The sequence below is a fragment of the Scyliorhinus torazame genome, chromosome 12, assembly GCF_047496885.1.
Source record: "Scyliorhinus torazame isolate Kashiwa2021f chromosome 12, sScyTor2.1, whole genome shotgun sequence".
In the NCBI taxonomy this organism is placed as follows: domain Eukaryota; kingdom Metazoa; phylum Chordata; class Chondrichthyes; order Carcharhiniformes; family Scyliorhinidae; genus Scyliorhinus; species Scyliorhinus torazame.
This window is the reverse complement of record NC_092718.1, coordinates 35,680,832-35,701,494: the sequence shown is the minus strand read 5'-3', so window position 1 is coordinate 35,701,494 and position 20,663 is coordinate 35,680,832. Positions and strand designations below refer to the sequence as shown.

At 49.1% G+C, this 20,663-nt stretch overlaps 1 protein-coding gene and 1 non-coding gene across 3 annotated transcripts in view; both read left to right on the top strand.

The window, feature by feature from the left end:
* Nucleotides 1-20,663, top strand: part of LOC140387499 (WD repeat-containing protein 72-like) — a 510,520-nt gene that overhangs the window by 47,601 nt on the left and 442,256 nt on the right. For both annotated transcript variants that reach the window (XM_072470674.1, XM_072470672.1), the window contains exons 5-8: nt 11,352-11,430; nt 16,911-17,085; nt 17,842-17,918; nt 18,023-18,142. In XM_072470674.1, the coding sequence (XP_072326775.1) occupies nt 11,352-11,430; nt 16,911-17,085; nt 17,842-17,918; nt 18,023-18,142 (451 nt within the window). The remainder of the gene's footprint in view (nt 1-11,351; nt 11,431-16,910; nt 17,086-17,841; nt 17,919-18,022; nt 18,143-20,663) is intronic.
* Nucleotides 1,529-1,691, top strand: LOC140387553 (U1 spliceosomal RNA). The gene has a single exon (XR_011933898.1). It is a non-coding gene; the product is annotated as a U1 spliceosomal RNA (small nuclear RNA).

Sequence of the window (20,663 nt, the reverse complement as noted above, 5' to 3'; positions counted from 1 at the left end):
TAACCCTGCTTCCCATTCTGTAAGTAAGAATCTGGCCTCTGCCTGAGAACTCAGCACAGTTTGTGTATTGGAAACATTAACCAGATCTTATCACTCCAAGGTGCTCTGAGTTTGAAAGCTTTCGCCCCCCCCCCCCTTAAATGTGTAAAAGCCCTCAACCTCTTCCAAGTCCCCATAACCCCCTCACGTGTCACGTTACTATTCTGACCGGGGGCCTGTCACTGCCCCCCCCCCCCGCGCCCCCACACGCACATCCCTCCCTCACCCCTCCCCACTCCTGCCTCCTGTCCGCCATCACTGTACATCCGGGCTTGCACCTTGGGCCTGACCCGCCCCGTCCCTTTGTTGCTGTTGAACCCGTCCCTCGTGCTGGAATCCCCTCTTGTACTTCCTCTTGAAAACATTCCTCCCAGTATCGATCCCAAGCCCATCAAAACCTGTTTGACCAGGTTCCAATGACTGTGGCCCCTCCCCCCACCACACTCCCCTTCACCAGCAAATCTTTGCTTGCTAGTGTGGAGGCCCCTGCCCAGGCCACCCTCCTCTCAATCCCCTGAAAACAAAGGCACTCAAACATAACCAGTGCAAAAAACTGCACCCCAGAAAACCATCATAATCCCAAAGCCCAATGTTCTCCCCCAACAACTCCGCCAACATCTTCGCGAAGTACTCATAGGGGCTGGTTTAGCACACTGGGCTAAATTGCTGGCTTTTACAGCAGACCAAGCAGCACGGTTCAATTCCCGTACCAGCCTCCCCAAACAGCCGCCGGAATGTGGCGACTAGAGGCTTTTCACAGTAACTTCATTGAAGCCTACTTGTGGCAATAAGCGATTTTCATTTCATTTTTATTCATTCGGCCTTGGGCTCTCCACCCGCTTCAGCAAGCCCACTATTCTTAAATTAGCTCCTCACCCATCGAGGTAAACCAGTAACTGTGCTGAGACAGAGCTCCCTCCATCCCCTTCAACTTCTCCCCTTGCTCCCGCACCTCGGCCAACATCTTCAACACTGCCGCCTTCACCGGCACCATTGCCTCCTCCACCAATTCTATCATCTCATTTCGCATAACCTCCAGGTGCTTGGCAATCTGCCGCTCAAATTCTCCAGCCATCATCTCGGTCAGAGTCTCCACTGTGAAGGGCGCGGCCCCACCCAGCGATCCAGCCTCCGCCATCTTCCCTGTTGCCAGGCCAACCCGTTCACTCGACTGCGAACTTTCACCCGCCCCCTCCTCTTCCCGCGGCTTTCTTCTGGGTCTTCGACATCACTCTCCTTCCTTATGTCTTCCTGCACAAGCTTGTTCAAAAACTGCTCCTGGAACCGGGCACTAAACTCCAAACAACAGAGCCTCGAGCAGGAGCCTCCCAATGTGCGACTTTCACCTAGATGCCGCCACCGGAAATCTAACAAGCCCAACTTCAATCTTGCGGCCCGCTGAGATGAAGGAGGGCCACTCGTGCGGCCCATACACTAGCCTAGGTTGCCCATCACTGACTTCCGCCATTGCATACAGCTCGCCCGGGAAATACTTACCTGACAGGGGTGAAACCATAGTCAAGTAGGTGGTTCGCCCAGGACTAGGCTATCCCACTGCACTTTGGGTGTGCTGACGGCTGCGATGTCCCCAAATACGGGATACTCGACTGCAAAATGTATTGTAGCGGGGGATGCATTCGCACTCGCCCCTGATTCGTATATGAAAAATAGAATGAGCTTTTCCACAACAGCTGAATGCTGCGTTTTATATGGGCAGCATGGTAGCACAGTGCTTAGCACTGTTGCTTCACAGCGCCAGGGTCCCTGGTTCGATTCCCGGCTTCGGTGACTGTGTAGAGTCTGCACGTTCGCCCCCTGTCTGCGTGGGTTTCCTCCGGGTGCTCCGGTTTCCTCCCACAAGTCCTGAAAGACGTGCTTGTTAGGTGAATTGGACGTCCTGATTTCTCCCTCAATGTACCCGAACAGGCGCCTGAATGTGGCAACTAGGGGATTTTCACAGTAACTTCATTGCTGCGTTAATGTAGGCCTGCTTGTGACGATATTAAAAATCATTTCTTATTTTTATTTATTAAATCAGGCAGCATTCTCAATTTTGATGAAACATGCACAGCGTTGAAAACGAGCTTCGTTCACGAGTAGGAATGTGAATAACTACAATACCTGGCCAGGTTTCACCGGCGCTGCTCTCCCTGTTGATCACTCGAGAAGTTTCTTGTTACAGTTTAAGCCTCATTAAACAAGTGGATTTTATGGCTTAAGAAAGTCACGCCATCGCAGCAAAAGATTGCCCAAAGGATATAGCCTTTCTTAACACTTAAAAGAAATTATAGAGTAAAAGTCCTCCATGTGCCACGTAAAATATTTACAGCTTAGTATGACAGCAATTCCTGCATTGGAACTATGGTTTCCCATGCGTGCGGCAGTGGTGTATTCCACTCAGTTCTCCAGAACAGTGTGGTGTAAGTTTGTCACTGGAGAATCCAGGAGCGTACCAGTCTGTCACCAATATCATTGTGGAGGAAAACAACTGCTCCTTGTCTTTTGAGGTGCACTTCTTTACATTAAACTGTATCTGACAACTATCTACACAACCTGCTAGCTTATCTGAGCCCTCTTGCAGTTGTACACAGCTTTGTCACAATTTTTTTAATGTACCCCCTGGATTTGATGTCATCAGCCAATCTCCACGCTGGAACATATGGCCTCCATCTTGACGTGAAGCCCTGTGCTAAGTTGGGAGCCGGAGCCCTCTGACAGCACTTGCCAATGCACCAAGCATCTTGGTGTGCCTTCCCCTCAGCATGCACCATCCCGTCAAAGTCCTCTGCAGCATAATTTGTCCACGATTTCACCCGTCATGAATCCCATTTGCTGCTGAGTGAGCGGCACTGGTGTGCTGCCCGTCAGAGTAGGAATGGCAGGATGGCTAAGATGAATACGTGGCTTGAGGGATGGTGCAAGAGGAGAGATTCAAATTCTTGGGGCATTGGAATCGGTTCTGGGGGAGGTGGGATGATTTGCACCTGGGCAGGATTGGAACGAATGTCCTGAGGGGGTGTTTGCTAGTGCTGTTGGGGAGGGTTTAATCTCATGTGGCAGGGGGGATGGGAACCAATGTAGGAAGTTGGGAGGGAAGTAAGGTGGGGACAGAAACAAAAGGCAGTAAAGGGAAAAGTGGAAGGCAGAGAAACCAAAGACAAAAAAAAATCAAAAAACGGCCACATTACACCATAACTCTAAAAGGGTAATAAATGTCAAAAAACAAACCTGAAGGCTCTGTGGCTCAATGCGAGGAGCATTTGTAATAAATTGATGGATTAACTGCGCTGACTATCATTAACGGATATGATGTAATTGGGATCACGGAGACCTGGCTCCAGGATGACCAAGGATAGGAACTCATCATCCAGGGATATGCAATATTCAGGAAAGAAAGAAGGAAAGGAATGGGAGGTGGGGTAGCGTTGTTGATTAAAGAGGAGATTAACTCAATAGTAAGGAAGGACATTAACCTGGAAGATGTGAAATCTGTATGGGTGGAGCTGCGGAACACCAAAGGGCTAAAAATGTGAGTGGGAGTTGTGTACAGACCACCAAACAGTAGTTGTGAGGTAGGGGATGAAATCAAACAATAAATTAGAGATGCGTGCAGTAAGTGTACAGCAGCTATCATGGGTGACTTCAATCTGCATATTGATTGAGCTAATCAAACTGGTAGCAATGCGAGGAATGAGGATTTCTGGAATGTATAAAGGATGGTTTTCTCGGCCAATATGTCGAGGAACCAACTAGAGAGCAGGCCACCCTAGACTGTTTATTGTGCCATGAGAGAAGATTAATTAGCAACATTGTAGTGTGAGATCCTTTAGGGAAGAGTGACCATAGTATGGTAGAATTCTTCATTATGATGGAAAATGACACAGTTCAGTCTGAGAGTAGATTTCTGAACTTAAAGAAATCTAACTTTGATGGTATGAGACGTGCATTGGCTAGGATAAGCTGGCAAAGTGTACTTAAGGGGTTGACAGCAGATAGGCAATGGCAGACATTTAAAGAACACACGGATGAACTTCAACAATTGGTTTTTTTTTTGTTGAAATTTTTTTATTTAAAACAAATTTGTAACATTTACAGAAAAAAAAGGCCCTATGCAAAGAGCCTTAACATAGTGAAAACGAACAGTGGGAAAGAATAAACATGTTAATAAGGTACTTCCCCTATCAGCTGTGTTTGCCCATGCCACACGTGTTCAACTGAACTAACGTTGCTCTAACCCCCCCTTCGGGTGCTGCTGTCGGTTTCCTGCGCTGTGCCCTGAGAGTCTGCCCCAGGGGATCCCTGGTCACCCTCCCTTGCCCACTTAAGTCTCCTCTGCTCTACTTCTCAGCTGCCACCCCCCCCCCCCCCCCCCCTGATCATCCCTGCCCCCCGAGGCCTGACATTGTCAGGTCAGCCCTGCACTTGGCCCTAGCCTGCCCTTCCTCCTACTATCCCTGGTGCCCTCTGACCTATGCTAGCTACGCTGACCGCTGCCCTTGACGCCTAACTGTCTTCTGCCCGAGCGCTCGGGCCCTCCCCCGACCAAGGACCCATTAACCTGATTGTATCTCCCCGTGCCCTTTCAAGTCCCTTAACCAGCCCTTAGCCCATCCCCCTTTCAGAGGCCCCGATCTCCTGCCAAAAGGTACCAAGTGCAGGGCCCTCTTTGCAGGCCCCCCCCCTCCCTTGTTGCAATCTCCCAAAAACACCCTAAACAGTGCGCTCTCCAGCCCCTGCTCTCTGTCCCGGCTGAAAATAATCTTGGATAAAACATTACAGTATAGGATAATTTAACAAACCGCCGCCACACAAAAGCTCTGAGAGCCCAGAGTCCTTAGTTCAAGTCTAGCTTATCTTTAATGAAAGCCCAAACCTGTTCTGGTGTCTCAAAGTAGTAGTGGAGTTCCTCAAACGTAACCCAAAGCTTCGCAGGATACAGCATTTCAAACCACACCTCCTTTTTGTAGAGGGCTGCCTTTACCTTGATGAATCCTGCACGCCTCTTGGCCAGCTCCGTTCCCAAGTCCTGGTAAATGCGCACCTCGCAGTTCTCCCATCTGCTGCTCCTCTCCGCCTTGGCCCATCGCAGCACACGTTGCCTGTCAGCAAGCCGGTGAAAGCGGACCACCAAGGCCCTCTGTCGGTCGCCCGTCCTGGGCTTCCTTGCTCTATGTGCCCCATCCAACTCCAGGGGTCGAGGGAAGGCCTCCGGTCCCATCAGCGCCTCGAGCATACCCGTCACGTATGCACCTACATCCGATCCCTCGCAGCCCTCGGGGAGGCCAACGATCCTCAAATTCTGCCTCCTGGCTCTGTTCCCCAGCTCTTCAAGCTTCTCCTGCATCCTCCTCTGGCGGGCGTTCAGCTCCTCCACCTTGTGCTCCAGCTCCGTTACCGTGTCCGCCTTGCTGGAGAGCTTCACCTCGACCTCCCTGAGCACCTTCTCTTGGACCGCCTGCGCCTCGACCATTCGGTCCATTACCGCTCTCATCAGGTCCAACGTGTCCCTCTTCAGTTCGGCGAAGCAATTCCTGAAGAACTCCACCTGTTGCTCCCTTGACCAGTGGGTCTCCGCTCCCTGGTCCCTGCCGTCCGCCATGCTTCACCACCCAGTCTGGGGTCCCCGCTGCTCCCGCTTCGATCCTTGCCGCTCCACTCGACCACTTCTGGTCCAGCTGTCCATACCCGGGGGGAAAGCCTCTTCCCTATCGCCCCTCCACCGATTCAGGCCGCCAGGTCCCGAAAAAGTCCGTTTGCCCATCGCGGGCGGGAGCAATCCGACTTGCTTCCTCGAGGGCGGCCCGAACTTCAACAATTGTACATCCTTGTCTGGTGCAAGAGTAAGATGGGGAAGGTGGCTCCACCATGCTTAGCAAAGGAAATCAGGGATAGTTTTAAAGCCAAAGGGGAGGCATACAAACTGGGCACAAAAAGCAATGAGCCTGCGGACTGGGAGAAATTTAAAATTCAGCAGAGGAAGACAAAGGGTTTAATTCGGAAGGGGAAAATAGAATATCAAAGGAAGCTTGCAGAAAACATAAAAGCTGATTGCAAAAGCTTCTCTAGATATGTGTAGAGAAAAAGACTGAAGACAAATGATAGAATCAGGTGAATTCATAATGGGCAACAAAGAGATGGCAGACCAGTTGAACAATTACTTTGGATCTGTAAGGAGGGCACAAATACCCTCCCAGAAATGCAAGGGGACAGAGGATCCAGCATGAAGGAGGAACTGAAGGAAATCCTGATTAGTCAGGAAATTGATGGGATGAAAACCCGATACGTCACCAGAGCCTGATGCTCTGCATTTTTGTACAGTGCAGGTTTAGTCGATGTTTTCTCGACGCCATCAATACTCTGCAGCATTTTAAAGACCAGAAAAATTCCCCTTCACTGGGTACCATTCGACACTCAGATTTAAAACGCAGGCTTTTGATGGTTCTGATTGTCTTGACAGGGATAGTTACCCAGGAGAAGTTAGAAGAATTCAAACCACTTCTAATTCCTAGGTAACTATAGTACTGACCACCGCCCCCACCCCCAACACTGGACCTTAAAATTAACCCTCCCTCACCCCCACCGACTAGGTAGTGTCCTAATAGGACGGTCGTTTTTTTCCTTTCTCCCGACTCTCCCACACTCGACACAAGCCCTCGGGAACCTGCTCCACTGCTCTATTCTCGCCTGGCTAGAGTCGGAAGGTCAGGTGAGAAAGGTGCGACTGCATTTCAATGGAAGTAACTAGGAGTAAAGTGGCAATCCGATTGCAATTGCCACTCCACGGTGGTTATGGCGCACTGTTAATGGGCGGGATTCTCCGGTCCGTCAGCCGCGTTTTCCAGCGCAGCGTCCTCCCGCCGGCAGCGGGATTCTCCCTTCCAGCAGCTGGTCAATGGGGTTCCCCATTGTGGCCATCCCATGCCTGCGGGAAATCCGTGGGTGTGGGTGCGCTGCTGGCGGACCGGAGCATCTCGCCGATGAAGAATTCCACAGAATATATCTGTAATGTTCCAAACTCCCTTTGTTAACAGTTATCGATCCAGCTCCCTTAATGGTGTTAGCTGACTCCAGCAACCACCCTCTTTGGGAATCAGTTTCATGGGGGTGGAATATCAGTTTTTAAAAAGACTAATCTCTAACCTTGCTCCGGGCTTGTGAATTTTGTGCATGTGCCCCTGATTTCTGTGTCATTTAAGCAGCTTGTGTGAACCTTATCTGTAACCTTCCATCGTTTTACAGATCAGTATCATGTCTCGCACCAGGCTATTCCCCAGCAACAGTTAGATGTTAGTTAAAAGTTCTTCAGAGTATAATCTGCCAAAGCCTGCAATCATCCTGGTGAATCATCTGAACCCTACCTTGTACATCTTCACTCTTCTTGAAATAAAAATAACTAATATTCAGCAGGTCTGGCAGCATCCGTGGAGTTCACATTTCACCTCGAGTATGACCCTTCATCAGAACTGAAGTAGCAAAAGAGCCTTTTAGCATTATTTTGACAGATTGCCCAACTTTTGAGGAATCGACTGTACCAAGCCCTGGAACACAAAGCTGCAAGATCTAAGATTTACTGGATATTTTCATGATCAGTAGTAACTGCAAGCAACATAATATTTGTTTAAGTTTGAAAGGGTTCATTTCCTTACACTTTGGAGCCTTGGCTTTCAGCACGCCCCTGTCAAAATATGTCAACACAAATGACAAAAAGGAGCTGGCCAATAAGTTTTAATTTACCTGTATTATACGTGTTGACATTGGCCTCAATTATTCTCCTAGTGAAATCCATGTATACCAAGGCAGGACAACAGATGTTTGAATCTTGTAAGTTCATCTTTTCAAGAAGCAATAGTATCAATTTGTTGGCTCGTTGATACCAGGAGTTGATCCCAGTAGAGAACCAGTTCCGCCAACTCCAGCATGATGCCACCGCCAAACACATTAACCCCTCAGTCCCCCTGTCAGAATTATGCAGAGACCTTTCCCTCCAGCATCCCCTGGTCCACTCCTCCATCACCCCAACACCTCTCCCTCTTCCCACACAATCGCAGAAGGTGTAACACCTGCCCCTTTACCTCCACCCTGCACACCATCCCAGGGCCTAAACACTCGTTTGAAGTGAGGCAGCGCTTCACGTGCACCTCCTGCAATCTGGTCTATTGCATTCGCAGCTCCCAGTGTGGTGTACTCTACATTGGAGAGACTAAATGCAGACTGGGTTACCACTTTGCAGAACACCTCCGGTTTGTCCACAAGCAGGACCCAGACCTTCCTTTCCCTTGGCATTCCAACTCGCCATCCTGCGCTCTTGTCCACATGTCCATCCTTGGCCTGCTGCAATGTTCCAGTAAAGCCCAGCGCAAACTGGAGGAACAGCACCTCGCCTTCCGATGAGGTATGTTACAGCCTTCCAGACTTAACATTGAGTTCAACAACTTCAGACTGTGAACTCTCTCCTCCACCTTCACCCCATTTTTATTTCTATCAATTTATTTTCATTTCTTCCATCGATCTGTTTTTCCCTCACCATTGTACACCCACCCCCGCCCACTGAGACCATCTGTTCCGTGTCCCTAGTTGTCCTTTGACACACTGCTCACCTTTTTCAGCCATTAACACATTCTAATTTCTTCATCAGCCTCCCCTTACCAGCCTCCCCGAACAGGTGCCGGAATGTGGCGACTAGGGGCTTTTCACAGTAACTTCATTTGAAGCCTACTTGTGACAATAAGCGATTTTCATTTCATTTCATATCAGCACTCTTCTTTGCCTTAATCACCCCCATTTACATTCTCTTTGTCTTTCTGTCCACGACATCTTTGTCAATCTCTATCGCTGGCCCTTTATCCAGCCCCACTGCTCCACACCCGGCCCCCACCCCCCACCAAACCACAGTACAAATCCAACCCTATTTCCAGTTCCCTCCAGCTTTGACAAAGAGTCATCCAGACTCGAAATGTGAGCTCTCTTCTCTCTCCACAAATGTTGGGAAGACCTGCTGAGATTGTCCTGTATTTTCTCTTTTTATATCAACCTATTCCTGTTTTCCATTTTTCCTCCAGCTTTATCCCGGCTGTGATTCCATTGGACATGTATCTGATATCGTTCCTGTTTCACTCCATCTGGATGTGCCCCCGCCCCTCCCCCTCATGTAATGGACCTTTATATTTACTATACCCAGTTTCAGAGTTTGAGGGTGGCTGGAATCGTCTATTTATTAGTAGCAATCCTTTAGACACACTGGCCAGAATTCTCTGGCTGTTGGGATTGGATTCCCTTTCTCCGCTGGCACCGCACCCTCGTCCGTGGGTTTCCCGATGGCATGGGGTGGCTTCAATGGGAAATCCCATTGGCAAGCAGCGGGAAGAGAGATTCCCATCGCCAGTGAATGGCACCCCGCCGAGAAACACGCAACTGGGGTACCGGAGAATCCTGCCCACCCTCTCACAGCTGTGATAATTAATTGGATGGTTCCAGCAGGAAGGATATATATTAACTGGAGGCCTGAGGGAGAGGGCCAGTAGTTGGGCAAGTGCTACTCCAGATGCCCCCAACTGTGCTCATTTGCCTATGGCGTGCAAATCATTGCTCACTTTGAATTTTGCAATAGGACTTCATTTGATCGAACAAATCATGTCGGTAAATGAAACTCCAAACACCAGTGCGGCTTGTCCCACTCAAATATTACAACCTCCGCTATCTGATTAACAGGTAGAAACTAAACTGAGAACCTTAGTTAGGCCACACTTGGAGTATAGTGTTCAATTCTGGTCGCCACACTACCAGAAGGATGTGGAGGCTTTAGAGAGGGTGCAGAAGAGATTTACCAGGATGTTGCCTGGTATGGAGGGCATTAGCTATGAGGAGCGGTTGAATAAACTCAGTTTGTTCTCACTGGAACGATGGAGGTTGAGGGGCGACCTGATAGAGGTCTACAAAATTATGAGGGGCATAGACAGAGTGGATAGTCAGAGGCTTTTCCCCAGGGTAGAGGGGTCAATTACTAGGGGGCATAGGTTTAAGGGCGAGGGGCAAGGTTTAGAGTAGATGTACGAGGCAAGTCTTTTACACAGAGGGTAGTGGGTGCCTGGAACTCGCTACCGGAGGAGGTGGTGGAAGCAGGGACGATAGTGACATTTAAGGGGCATCTTGACAAATACATGAATAGGATGGGAATAGAGGGATACGGACCCAGGAAGTGTAGAAGATTGTAGTTTAGTCGGGCAGCATGGTCGGCACGGGCTTGGAGGGCCGAAGGGCCTGTTCCTGTGCTGTACTTTTCTTTGTTCTTTGTTCTTTGTGAAGCATGGTACCACACGATAGGATGCAGATCACATCTCATTTTGTGATTATGTAGTTTTACCGTTGCAACATTTAAAAAGCATCGCAGCTTGTGAGTTAACCTTGGAAATACCTGTTGTGCAAAAAGTTGCCACAGGGTGGCACTGTGTTTCTAACATAAAGGGAACTCACAATCCTGGTAATCGGACTGTGGAAAGATAAAAAAAATCTGTGAAAGTCTTCAGAATGCATGGTCGTTGCAAAGAAGTCCAAGTTGGACGGAAGGTACCATTTGTTAATTGGATGTGACACATGTTCATGATGGGCAATCTACCACATTGAAGCCATAACGCCTGTTTACTTCCGACTCGTTGCAGATCGTATGGACTTTGGTTATTAGTTCCACATTGAGTTTTCAAGCTGTGCTGTGGGGCGTAACTAATTTCGCTGACAAAGAGGAATAGATATGTCATCTTTCTCAAGTCGGCACAGTGACACAGGTGGCACAGAGGTTAGCACTGCTGCCTCACAGCATCAAGGACCCCGGTTCGATTCCGATCTCGGGTGACTGGAGTCTGCACGTTCTCCCCGTGTCTGCGTGGGTTTCCTCCGGGTGCTCTGGTTTCCTCCCACAGTCCAGAGATGTGCATCTTAAGGTGGATTGGCCTTGCTAGAATTGCCCCTCAGTGTCCAACGGTTAGGTTGCAGGGTTCTGGGAATATGGGGGGGGGGGCAGAGGGTCGGTGCAGACTTGATGGGCCGAATAATAATAATAATCGTTATCGTCACAAGTAGGCTTACATTAACACTGCAATGAAGTTACTGTGAAAAGCCTCCATCTGCACTGTAAGGATTCTATGATAAGTAATGGGAACAACAGTGTCCTGCTCAGTATTCTCCAACAAAATAAAAGCATCTTCAGATGGTGTGATCATGTTTAACTGGGGCACCAAAGAAGATCTTGATGCCATAAAGTGATTTCAGTCAATTGACTAGAAATGCTGAAGAGTAACATTTGAGGTCCCCTTTTGCAGGGAGATGTGTCTTTGGAATGTCACCAATGGCCAGTGCATAGAACATGCAAAACTGCCCTTCACCCACACTGCAATCTATGTAAGTACTCCGACTTTTGATGTGTTGCTTCTCCATTTGATGCATTGAGTTGTGTGCGCTGTCATTCATTGAAATTTGAAAGCATTGTGGGACTGTGATCTGAAAGAGTTTTTGATAAATTGCTGTTCCTGATTGCTGTTACATTGATTTCAAAGGCATTTCCTCCAATGTTGTATGAAAGCAAACCGTGATTTTGAATGCGTGAAGAACACTCTGTTCCCTCTGAAAGCTCTGACGCTGACATTAATGCCCAGTTCAGCTTGAGAATCTTTCATGCAAAGCCACCTGACTCTGCATGCCGAAGGGAAAAAACAAGCAATTATTAATTTATTACACATGGCCTCAGGTCAGGGTTTAAAATAATTCCCGGTGCCATCGGTTCGATAAAACCAACATTCGGCAAAAAGATAAAAGCAAAATACTGCAGATGCTGGAAATCCTAAATAAAAAGATAAAATGCCAGAAAATCGCAGCAGGTGTGACAGCATCTGTGGAGAGAGAAACCGAGTTCACGTTTCGCGTCCATATCTACAGAACTGAAGAGCGTTAGATATATGATGAATTGTGTACTTGGAGAGGAGGTTGGGGCAGAATATATAATTCATCATATTTCTACAAAACGTTAACTCCACTTCTCGCTCCACAGATGCTGTCAGAGCTGCTGTGTTTATCCAGAATTTTCTCTTTTTATTTCAGCATAAGTTATTGTAATAATGTCATTGTCAAACGCAGAAGCCATTGGCATTTGAAGCTGTGTCACCAGTACAGCACCAGCCAGGCAAAGAGACTGCCTCCAAGCTGCAGCTGGATTTCACAAGAATGTGAGACATTAAAGACTGGAAAAACGAAACTAAATCCTCCACCTGACATTAAGGTCGGGATTCTCCGCGAACCGGCGGGGCGGGCAACTCCGGCGGGAAGGAGTGGAGTGAACCACCACGGCGTTGGGCCGCCCCGAAGGTGCGGAATCCTCTGCACTTTCAGGGGCTAGGCCGGTGCTGGAGTGGTTTGCGCGTGCCGGCCGGTGCGGAAGGGCCTCTGCCGGACGGCGCGAGTTGGCCCATGCGCGGGAGCGCCAGCATGTGCTGGCGTCATTCAGCGCATGCGCAGGGTGGGGGGTCAGCTTCGTGTCGGCCATCACGGACTGTTATACCGGCCGACGCGGAGGAATAGAGTGCCCCCACGGCACAGGCCCCCCCGTGGATCGGTGGGCTCCGATCGCAGGCCAGGTCACCATGGGGGCACTCCCCAGGGCCAGACCCCCCCCCCCCCCCACCCCGAGGACCTCGGAGGCCGCCCGTGCAGCCAGGTCCCGCCGGTAAGTACCTGTCGCAACATACGCCGGCGGGACCGGCCGCAAACGGGCGGCCACTCGGCCCATCCCGGCCGTAGAATCGCCAGGAGGGGGGGGCGCTGCCAGCGGCCGCCGACCAGCGCGGTGCGATTCCCGGCCCGGCCAAATCTCCGGTGCCGGAGAATTCGGCAGCTGGCGGGGGCAGGATTAACGCCGCCCCCCAGAGATTCTCCGACCCTGCGGGGGATCGGAGAATCCCGCCCTAATACCCGCTTAATCATAGAATCCACAGATCTAGAATCCCTACAGTGCAGAAGGAGGCCATTCAGTCCATTGAATCTGCACCCAACCCTCCAATGGAGCAGCCTAACCAAGGCCCACTCCACGCTCTATCACCGGAACCCCACTTAACCTTTGGATGCTAAGAGGTCATTTTAGCGTGGCCAATCCACCTGATCTGCACATCTTTGGGCTGTGGGAGGAAACCGGAGCACCCGGAGGAAACCCACGCAGACACGCAGAGAATGTGCAAAATCCCATCAGACAGTCACCCAAGGTTGGAATTGAACCTTGTGTCCCGTGCTAACTACTGTGTCACTGTGCCGCCCAAAAGTTTTTATTTAATTCAGTGGATGTGGACGTCGCTGATTTGTTGCCCATCCCTGATTGCGAGGCCATTTCAGAGTCAACCACATCACTGTGGGTCTTTAGTAATAATAATAATAAACTTTATTGTCACAAGTAGGCTTACATTAACACTGCAATGAAGTTACTGTCAAAAGCCCCTAGTCGCCACATTCTGGCACTTGTTCAGGTAAACGGTTACCTAACAGCACGTCGTTCGGGACTTGTGGGAGGAAACCGGAGCACCCGGAGGAAACCCACGCAGACACAGGGAGAACGTTCAGACTTCGCACAGACAGTGACCTAAGCCGGGAATTGAACCTGGGACCCTGGCGCTGTGAATCAACAGACATGCAAACATGCAGCCCAAGTCAGCGAGCTAGTTAAAAGATAGAACATCGCACTTCCAAAAGCTCACGAGGCTGTCAGAAGACCATTGCACTGAAGGGGGGAATTCCAGCCTGATCACCTTTAAATCCTCAGGGAAAGCTGAATTTCCCCAGTGAGCTTCTGAACTCACACTGCGATGCAGGTCAGAAGTTAGCAGTGTGGGAAACAGTCACATAGTGTGATTTTTTTTTCCGAGAGCGGTCAACTAATGGACAGAGGGCAGCCTCGCTATCCAATCAATGCAGGAAAGCGGCAGCTGGGTGGAATGGAGGGCAAGAGAGAGAGAGGGTGCTTCAAAATGGTGGTGCCCTCGCTTGAGCTTTTCTAAAGTTTACATAATAATGGCATTTGCTGCAGGGCCACCACTGAGGGGGCAGGGAAAGGCCACCGCTGAGGGGGCTGCTCGCGGCGGTCACTGCACCCAGGAGACGAGGCAGGCCTCGAGGCCTGTCTGTGTTCTGGTCCCCTCAGACCTGCTGCTGGGGGGCTGGGAGCAGCCAACTAAGCTGCACCCCCCTCCCCATTCCTCATAGAATTTACAGTACAGAAGGAGGCCATTTGGCCCATTGAGTCTGCACCGGCCCTTGGAAAGAGCAGCTTACTTAAGCCCACACCTCCACCCTATCCCGTAGCCCAGTAACCCACCTGACCTGTTGGACACTAAGGGGAAATTTAGTATGGCCAATCCACCTAAACTGCACACCTTTGGACTGTGGGAGGAAACCGGAGCACCCGGAAGAATCCCGCACTTGCTGCAGGACACTGGTGGCTGACTGGAACATCCCTATTGGCTGCTTTTAATTGGCCTTATGGCCCTTAACAAGCATGGATTGGCTACCCATCACAAATAGGCAGGTAGCCCCGCCTCCCCATAGCCCCCTCACCTCTGCAAAAATGGCCTGGGGGTGGAATGGAGCGGGAGAACCAGCACGCCAACTGGTTTCAACACCCTCCCACCTCCACTCCCAGCTGCTGCGGAGGCCAAATGACAAGTCCCAGGTTATAACCCATAGAATCCCTACAGTGCGGAAAGTGGCCATTCGGCCCATTGATTCTGCACTGACACTCCAAAAGAGCACTCTACCTAGACCTGCTTCCCTGCCCTATTCCCGTGACCCTGCACATTTAGCATGGCCAATCCACATAACCTGCACATCTTTGGACTATGGGAGGAAACCGGAGCACCCGGAGGATACCCACGCAGATACGGGGAGAATGTGCGAACTCCACACAGCCAGTCACCCGAGGCCGGAATTGAACCCGCGTCCCTGGCGCTGTGAGGCAGCAGTGCTAACTACTGCTTGTCATTTAAGGTAATTATGTAAAATAGTTGTGTAGGAACAATATTGTTGTGAGTCAATATGTGTGAAGGCTTGTTTAAAACCACCCAGTCACGAATCAAGCGCAAATGATAGTTGAAAGACGACCAATTTTACATTGCGGCGATAACTATGGGAGGGAAGCAGCCAACAGTATAAAAGTGATGGACATGATATGCTTCTTAGCAAAAGTGAAGCTCATGCAACAAAAGGGGCTGTAGCAGCATAGGTACAGAATTGAGCTGATCTATAGTAAACAGAGAGTTATGGTGAATAACTATTTTACCGACTGGATATACAGTGGCTTCTCCAACATTCATTATGAGGACAACTGCTTTTGTTATACATTAATGGCTTGGAGGTAACCAGTATAGTTCTGAAGTTTGCAGATGACATAAAATGTGAAAGTGAAGTGGACGGTGAGGATGATAGTGATGGACATCTATCCATAGACAGGCTAGTGGAATGGGCATACACAGGACTGACGAAACCCAGCACGAGGAAGTGGGAAGTGGTATATTTTAGAAGGAAGATTGGGGAGTGGCAACACGCCCTCCCCGTTTCATAGTGGGTACAAGAAGAGAGGAGACCTGGGGATGTTTGCCCACAGGTCTCTGACGATAGATGGCAAACCAGGTTAACAAAGCTTTTGGGATCGTGGGCTTTTTAAGCAGTTAGCATTGAGTAGAAATCCAGGACGTTATGCGAAAAACCTGTAAATAACACCAGTTTGGTCCTAACTGGAGTGTTGTGCCCAATTCCGGACACTGAGCTTAGGGTTTTGAGAGCTTACACAAAAGATTCACTTGAACGTTGAAAGATTGCATTGATATGGTTAGATTGATGAAACCAGGGCTGTTTTCCTCAAAGCACAGAAGGCCAAGTGGAGATTTGACAGCGGTGATTAAAATCATGAAGGGTTTAGATAGAGAAAATAAAGAGGAATTGGGCGCCATCCTCCGTCCCGCCAGCCGGCCAATGGGCAGCCCCACGCTGTCGGGAAATCCCCGGGCATGGGTGCACTGCTGGCTGAACGGAGAATCCCGACAGTGGAGAATCCAGCCCACTGTTTCTCCTAGCTGAAGGTTGGTAACTGGAGTCCACAGATTTAAAGCGATTGGTAAAAGAACCAGAGGTGACATGTCAAAAAATACATTTTGCACAATCGGTAGTTCAAATTTGCAATGCTCTGCCCAATTGGGTAGTGGCAACAAATTCAATGGGAGCTTCAAAAGGGAATTGAACCAATTATTTGGAGAAAATGTGTCAGGGATGTAGGGAAAGTGCCATGGTGTAAGACTCAGTAGATTACTCTTCAAAAGAGTTGCAAAGACTCAGGCCTGGGTTCTCCGTTGCGATTCTGCCCCACTACTGCTGCTGGCAATGATAGAGAATTTTGGCGCGACGTTCGTTGGCGCCGGGTTCTCTACTTCTGCCACTTGTTCAATGGGATTTTCCAATGGAGCCACAACACATCGCTGGGTAACCCGCGGGAGCAGAGAATCCCGCCGCCAGTGAATGGCCGGAGAATCCCGTCCTCAGTGGGCTGAATGGGCTCTTTCTAGACTATTTTATGATTCTCTTGAATCTTGATCTAACATTGGAGTATATTGAAGTGATGCCGTGTGAGACCATTGCCAGGGGATCTCTCACCAGCTTCAGATATTTTGGCCATTTTGATAGTGCCCACATGTGGTTGTAAAATATGTGAATGGAATGTCATTAATCCTCTGAGAATCTCAAGTAATGTAGTTAACTAAAAAGTATACAAATAAGTGTGTCCGTAAAGAGCTTTAATATTTGTGATTGATATGGTTTATTCATAAAATAATTTTGAGATTATCCTCGTACAGTACTACTACCGTCATTTTCGGATGTCAGGCGATGGCTGGTTGCTTTGCTGTGGAGAGTATCAGGATGTCCTGGTCATTGATGCACGCAGCCTGCAGCTTCTTCATGCTCTTGTTTCATCTACCACACCAGACTGGATCAGCTCGATGTGCATTGTCCATTCCCAAAGGATTCAAGGTAACAAGGAATTCAAAATCAGGAGATGTTTTGAAAGAGGTAATAAAGAGGCCCCATCCATGATCTGAATTTTCCGTTCCTGCACCCCCTCAGTTCCTTGCACAGCGGGAAGGTCAATGACCAGGGAACGCAGGTTTAAACTAGAAGAACCACAGAGGAGATGAGGGGCATTTCTCTTGGAAAGTGACCTGGTGTAATCTGGGATGCACTGCCTGAAAGATGGCGGGAGCGGATTCAATTGTTCCTTTCAAAAGGCAATTGGAGTTGCACTTACAAATAAAAGATTGGCAGTCTAATGGAGAAGGAGGAGGGGTGTGAAACTAATTGGATAGCTCTCTCAAAGAGCTGGCGCATATGCAATGGACCGAATGGCCTCCTTCCGTTATGTATGATTTTATTATTCTACCTATTGCATTTTGATCATGTGCAGTGGATTGATGACACAAAGAAATAGCAGCCGTTTGTGATTATCTAAACTTTATATTCTTTGCTTTAAAAAAATGACCATTGAGTATTCAACAACAAAATGAAATTGGAATGCTTTGAACAGAAAATAATCATTTTAACTGGAAGCAATTTTCTGAACATGCATTTTAAAAGGATGGATAATTGTACGTCTGGTTTGATCCGTTTTCATTTGAAGACCCGATACATTGTGATACTTTTCATTGAAGGCCACTTTCAGACCGACATCTTTTTAAGTGCTAACCGTCTGTGTAATGCTTAAATATTTCTCTATGTCAATGTATTTTGCAGAGGATTCACTGGTGGGCATATCAGTGACAGGAGACCTCAAAGTGTGGGATCTATCTTCATCAGTTAATGGTGTACAGGTCAGTTCATTGTATGAAAGGCCCCTAAAATTGTAGAAATTCAGCTTTCTATTGCAATACAGATTCTTCATTGTCTGTTCTAATATTACTTTGATATTTTGCAGGCAAGGGAGAACGTTTTTGAAGCAGAATCCAAGTCTCTCCAGTGCTTTAATTGCCAAGCAGTCTGCTTTTGCACTTATACCGAACGCTTACTATTAGTAGTTTGCTCGGACTGTTGGAAGGTATGGGGACATTGAACTAAAAGGGCCAAAAAAGTGTAATGAACAATGATATTGGCTTGGCTTAGCTGGTAATACTTTGGCCTTTCCGTTGGAAGGATATGGGCTCAAGCTCCACACCAGAATTTGAGCACATTATCTAGGTTGACATGGGCAGCATGGTGGCGCAGTGATTAGCACCGCTGCCTCAGGGTGCCGAAGACCCAGGTTCGATCCCTGCCCTGGGTCACTGTCTGTGTGGAGTTTTCACATTCTCCCCGTGTCTGTGTGGGTCTGACCCTCACAACCCAAAGATGTGCAGGCTAGGTGGATTGGCCAAGCTAAATTGACACTTAATTGGAAAAATTAAAAAAGAAATCTAGGCTGACACGCGGGGCGAAATTCTCTGGTATCGGCGCGATGTCCGCCGACTGCCGCCCAAAACGGCACAAATCAGTCAGACATCGCGCCGCCCCAAAGGTGCGGAATGCTCCGCATCTTGGGGGGGGCCGAGCCCCAACCTTAAGGGGCTAGGCCCGCGCCGGACGAATTTCCGCCCCACCAGCTGCCGGAAAAGGCCTTTGGTGCCCATCCAGCTGGCACGGAAATGACATCTCCGGGCGGCGCATGTGCGGGAGCGTCACCGGCCGCTGCCGGCATTCCCGCGCATGCGCAGTGGAGGGAGTCTCTTCCGCCTCTGCCATGGTGGAGACCGTGGCGAAGGCGGAAGGAAAAGAGTGCCCCCACGGCACAGACCCGCCCGCGGATCGGTGGGCCCCGATTGCGGGCCAGGCCACCGTGGGGGCACCCCCCGGGGCCAGATCGCCCCGCGCCCCCCCCCAGGACCCCGGAGCCCGCCCGCGCCACCTTGTCCCGCCGGTAAGGTAGGTGGTTTAATCTACGCCGGCAGGACAGGCATTTTAGCAGCGGGACTTCAGCCCATGCGGGCCGGAGAAACGCGGGGGGGGGGCGCCGCCAACCGGCGCGATTCCCGCACCCGCCGAATATCTGGTGCCGGAGAATTCAGCAACCGGCGGGGGCGGGATTTACGCCAGCCCCCGGCGATTCTCCGACCCGGCGGGGGGTCGGAGAATCTCGCCCCTCATTGCAGAACTCCGAGTGTACTGTATTTTCCAAGTAGCTGTACTTTGAATGACTTATTCAACGTGAGGCCTCGTCTACCTGTAAAGATATCTAAGATCTCAGGGCTCTAATCAACAAACAGCAGAGAACCCTAGTGTCCCGACGGACATCCTTCTCAATCCACAGTGCCAAAATCAGTTTAACTGTCATTTATCTTCTTGCTGTTTGTACTTTAACCGTACACGAATTGGCTGCCACATCTGCATACGTAACCAGAGTAATTGTACTTTAGCTTGCTTTTTCTGAATGATGTGCGATGTTCTGAGGTACGATGCGGATGGAAGTTCTTTCTCTTTCAATTTTGAGCAGTACTGAAAAATTGATATTGGGATAAATAATTAATTTGCCGGCAATTCAATTAGTTCCTACATTTGGTTCATTTAAAATGGGATTTATACCTTTAATTGTGGACTTTATCTGTCAAGTTGCTATTTAAACAAATTGGTAAATCTGGTGGATATGGAAAGCAATTGCATCCATCCGAATTAAATGGTGTATATTGATGCCTTGGTTTTAGATTTATATTCACGTTCAAATCCCTCTAAGCCCTTGCTTATCCACATCTTTGTAACCTCCTCCTGACCGGTAACCACCCGAGAAAATAAGAAAAAGTAGGAGGATTCGGCCCTTCCAGCCGGTTCGCCATTCAATAAAATTATGGCTGATTTGCCTCAACTCCATTTTCCTGCCTGCCCACCTGTCCCATAACCCTTTACCACCCTGTGGATCAAAAATCTTTTTCTGTTGGGGTGGAGTTGATTGCAGAGCGCACCGAGGAAGATAGGGCATAGAAACGTAGGAACAGGAGTAGGCCATTCAACCCCTCGAGCCTGTCCTACCATTCAATGAGATCATGGCTGCTCTGTGGCCTAGCTCCCTGTACCTGCCTTTGGCCCATATCGCTTAATATCTTTGCTTAACAAAAAATTATCTATCTCAGATTTAAAACTAACAACTGATCTAGCTTCAACTACTGTGTGTGGGAGAGAGTTCCAAACCTCTACCACCCTTCCTAACATCTCTCCTGAATGGTCTGCCCCTAATGTTTTGACTATGCCCCCTAGTTCGAGAATCTCCAACCAGTGGAAACAGTTCAACTTAATCTACTCTGTCTTTTTCTGTTAATACCTTGAAGACTTCGATCAGGTCACCCCTTAACCTTCTAAATTCTAGAGAAGACGGGCCTAATTTGTATCATCTCTCCTCATAACTTAACCCCTGAAGTCCAGGGATCATCCTTGAAAACCAACGTTGCAGTCCCTCCAAGGCCAAAATACCCTTCCTTAAGGTGAGGTGCCCAGATCTGCTCACCGTGACCCAAGTGAGGTCTAACCTGTTAAAGATGTCTTCATAGTTATCTGTATGTTAACAGAATGTCTTTATGAACTACTATGAACTGTTT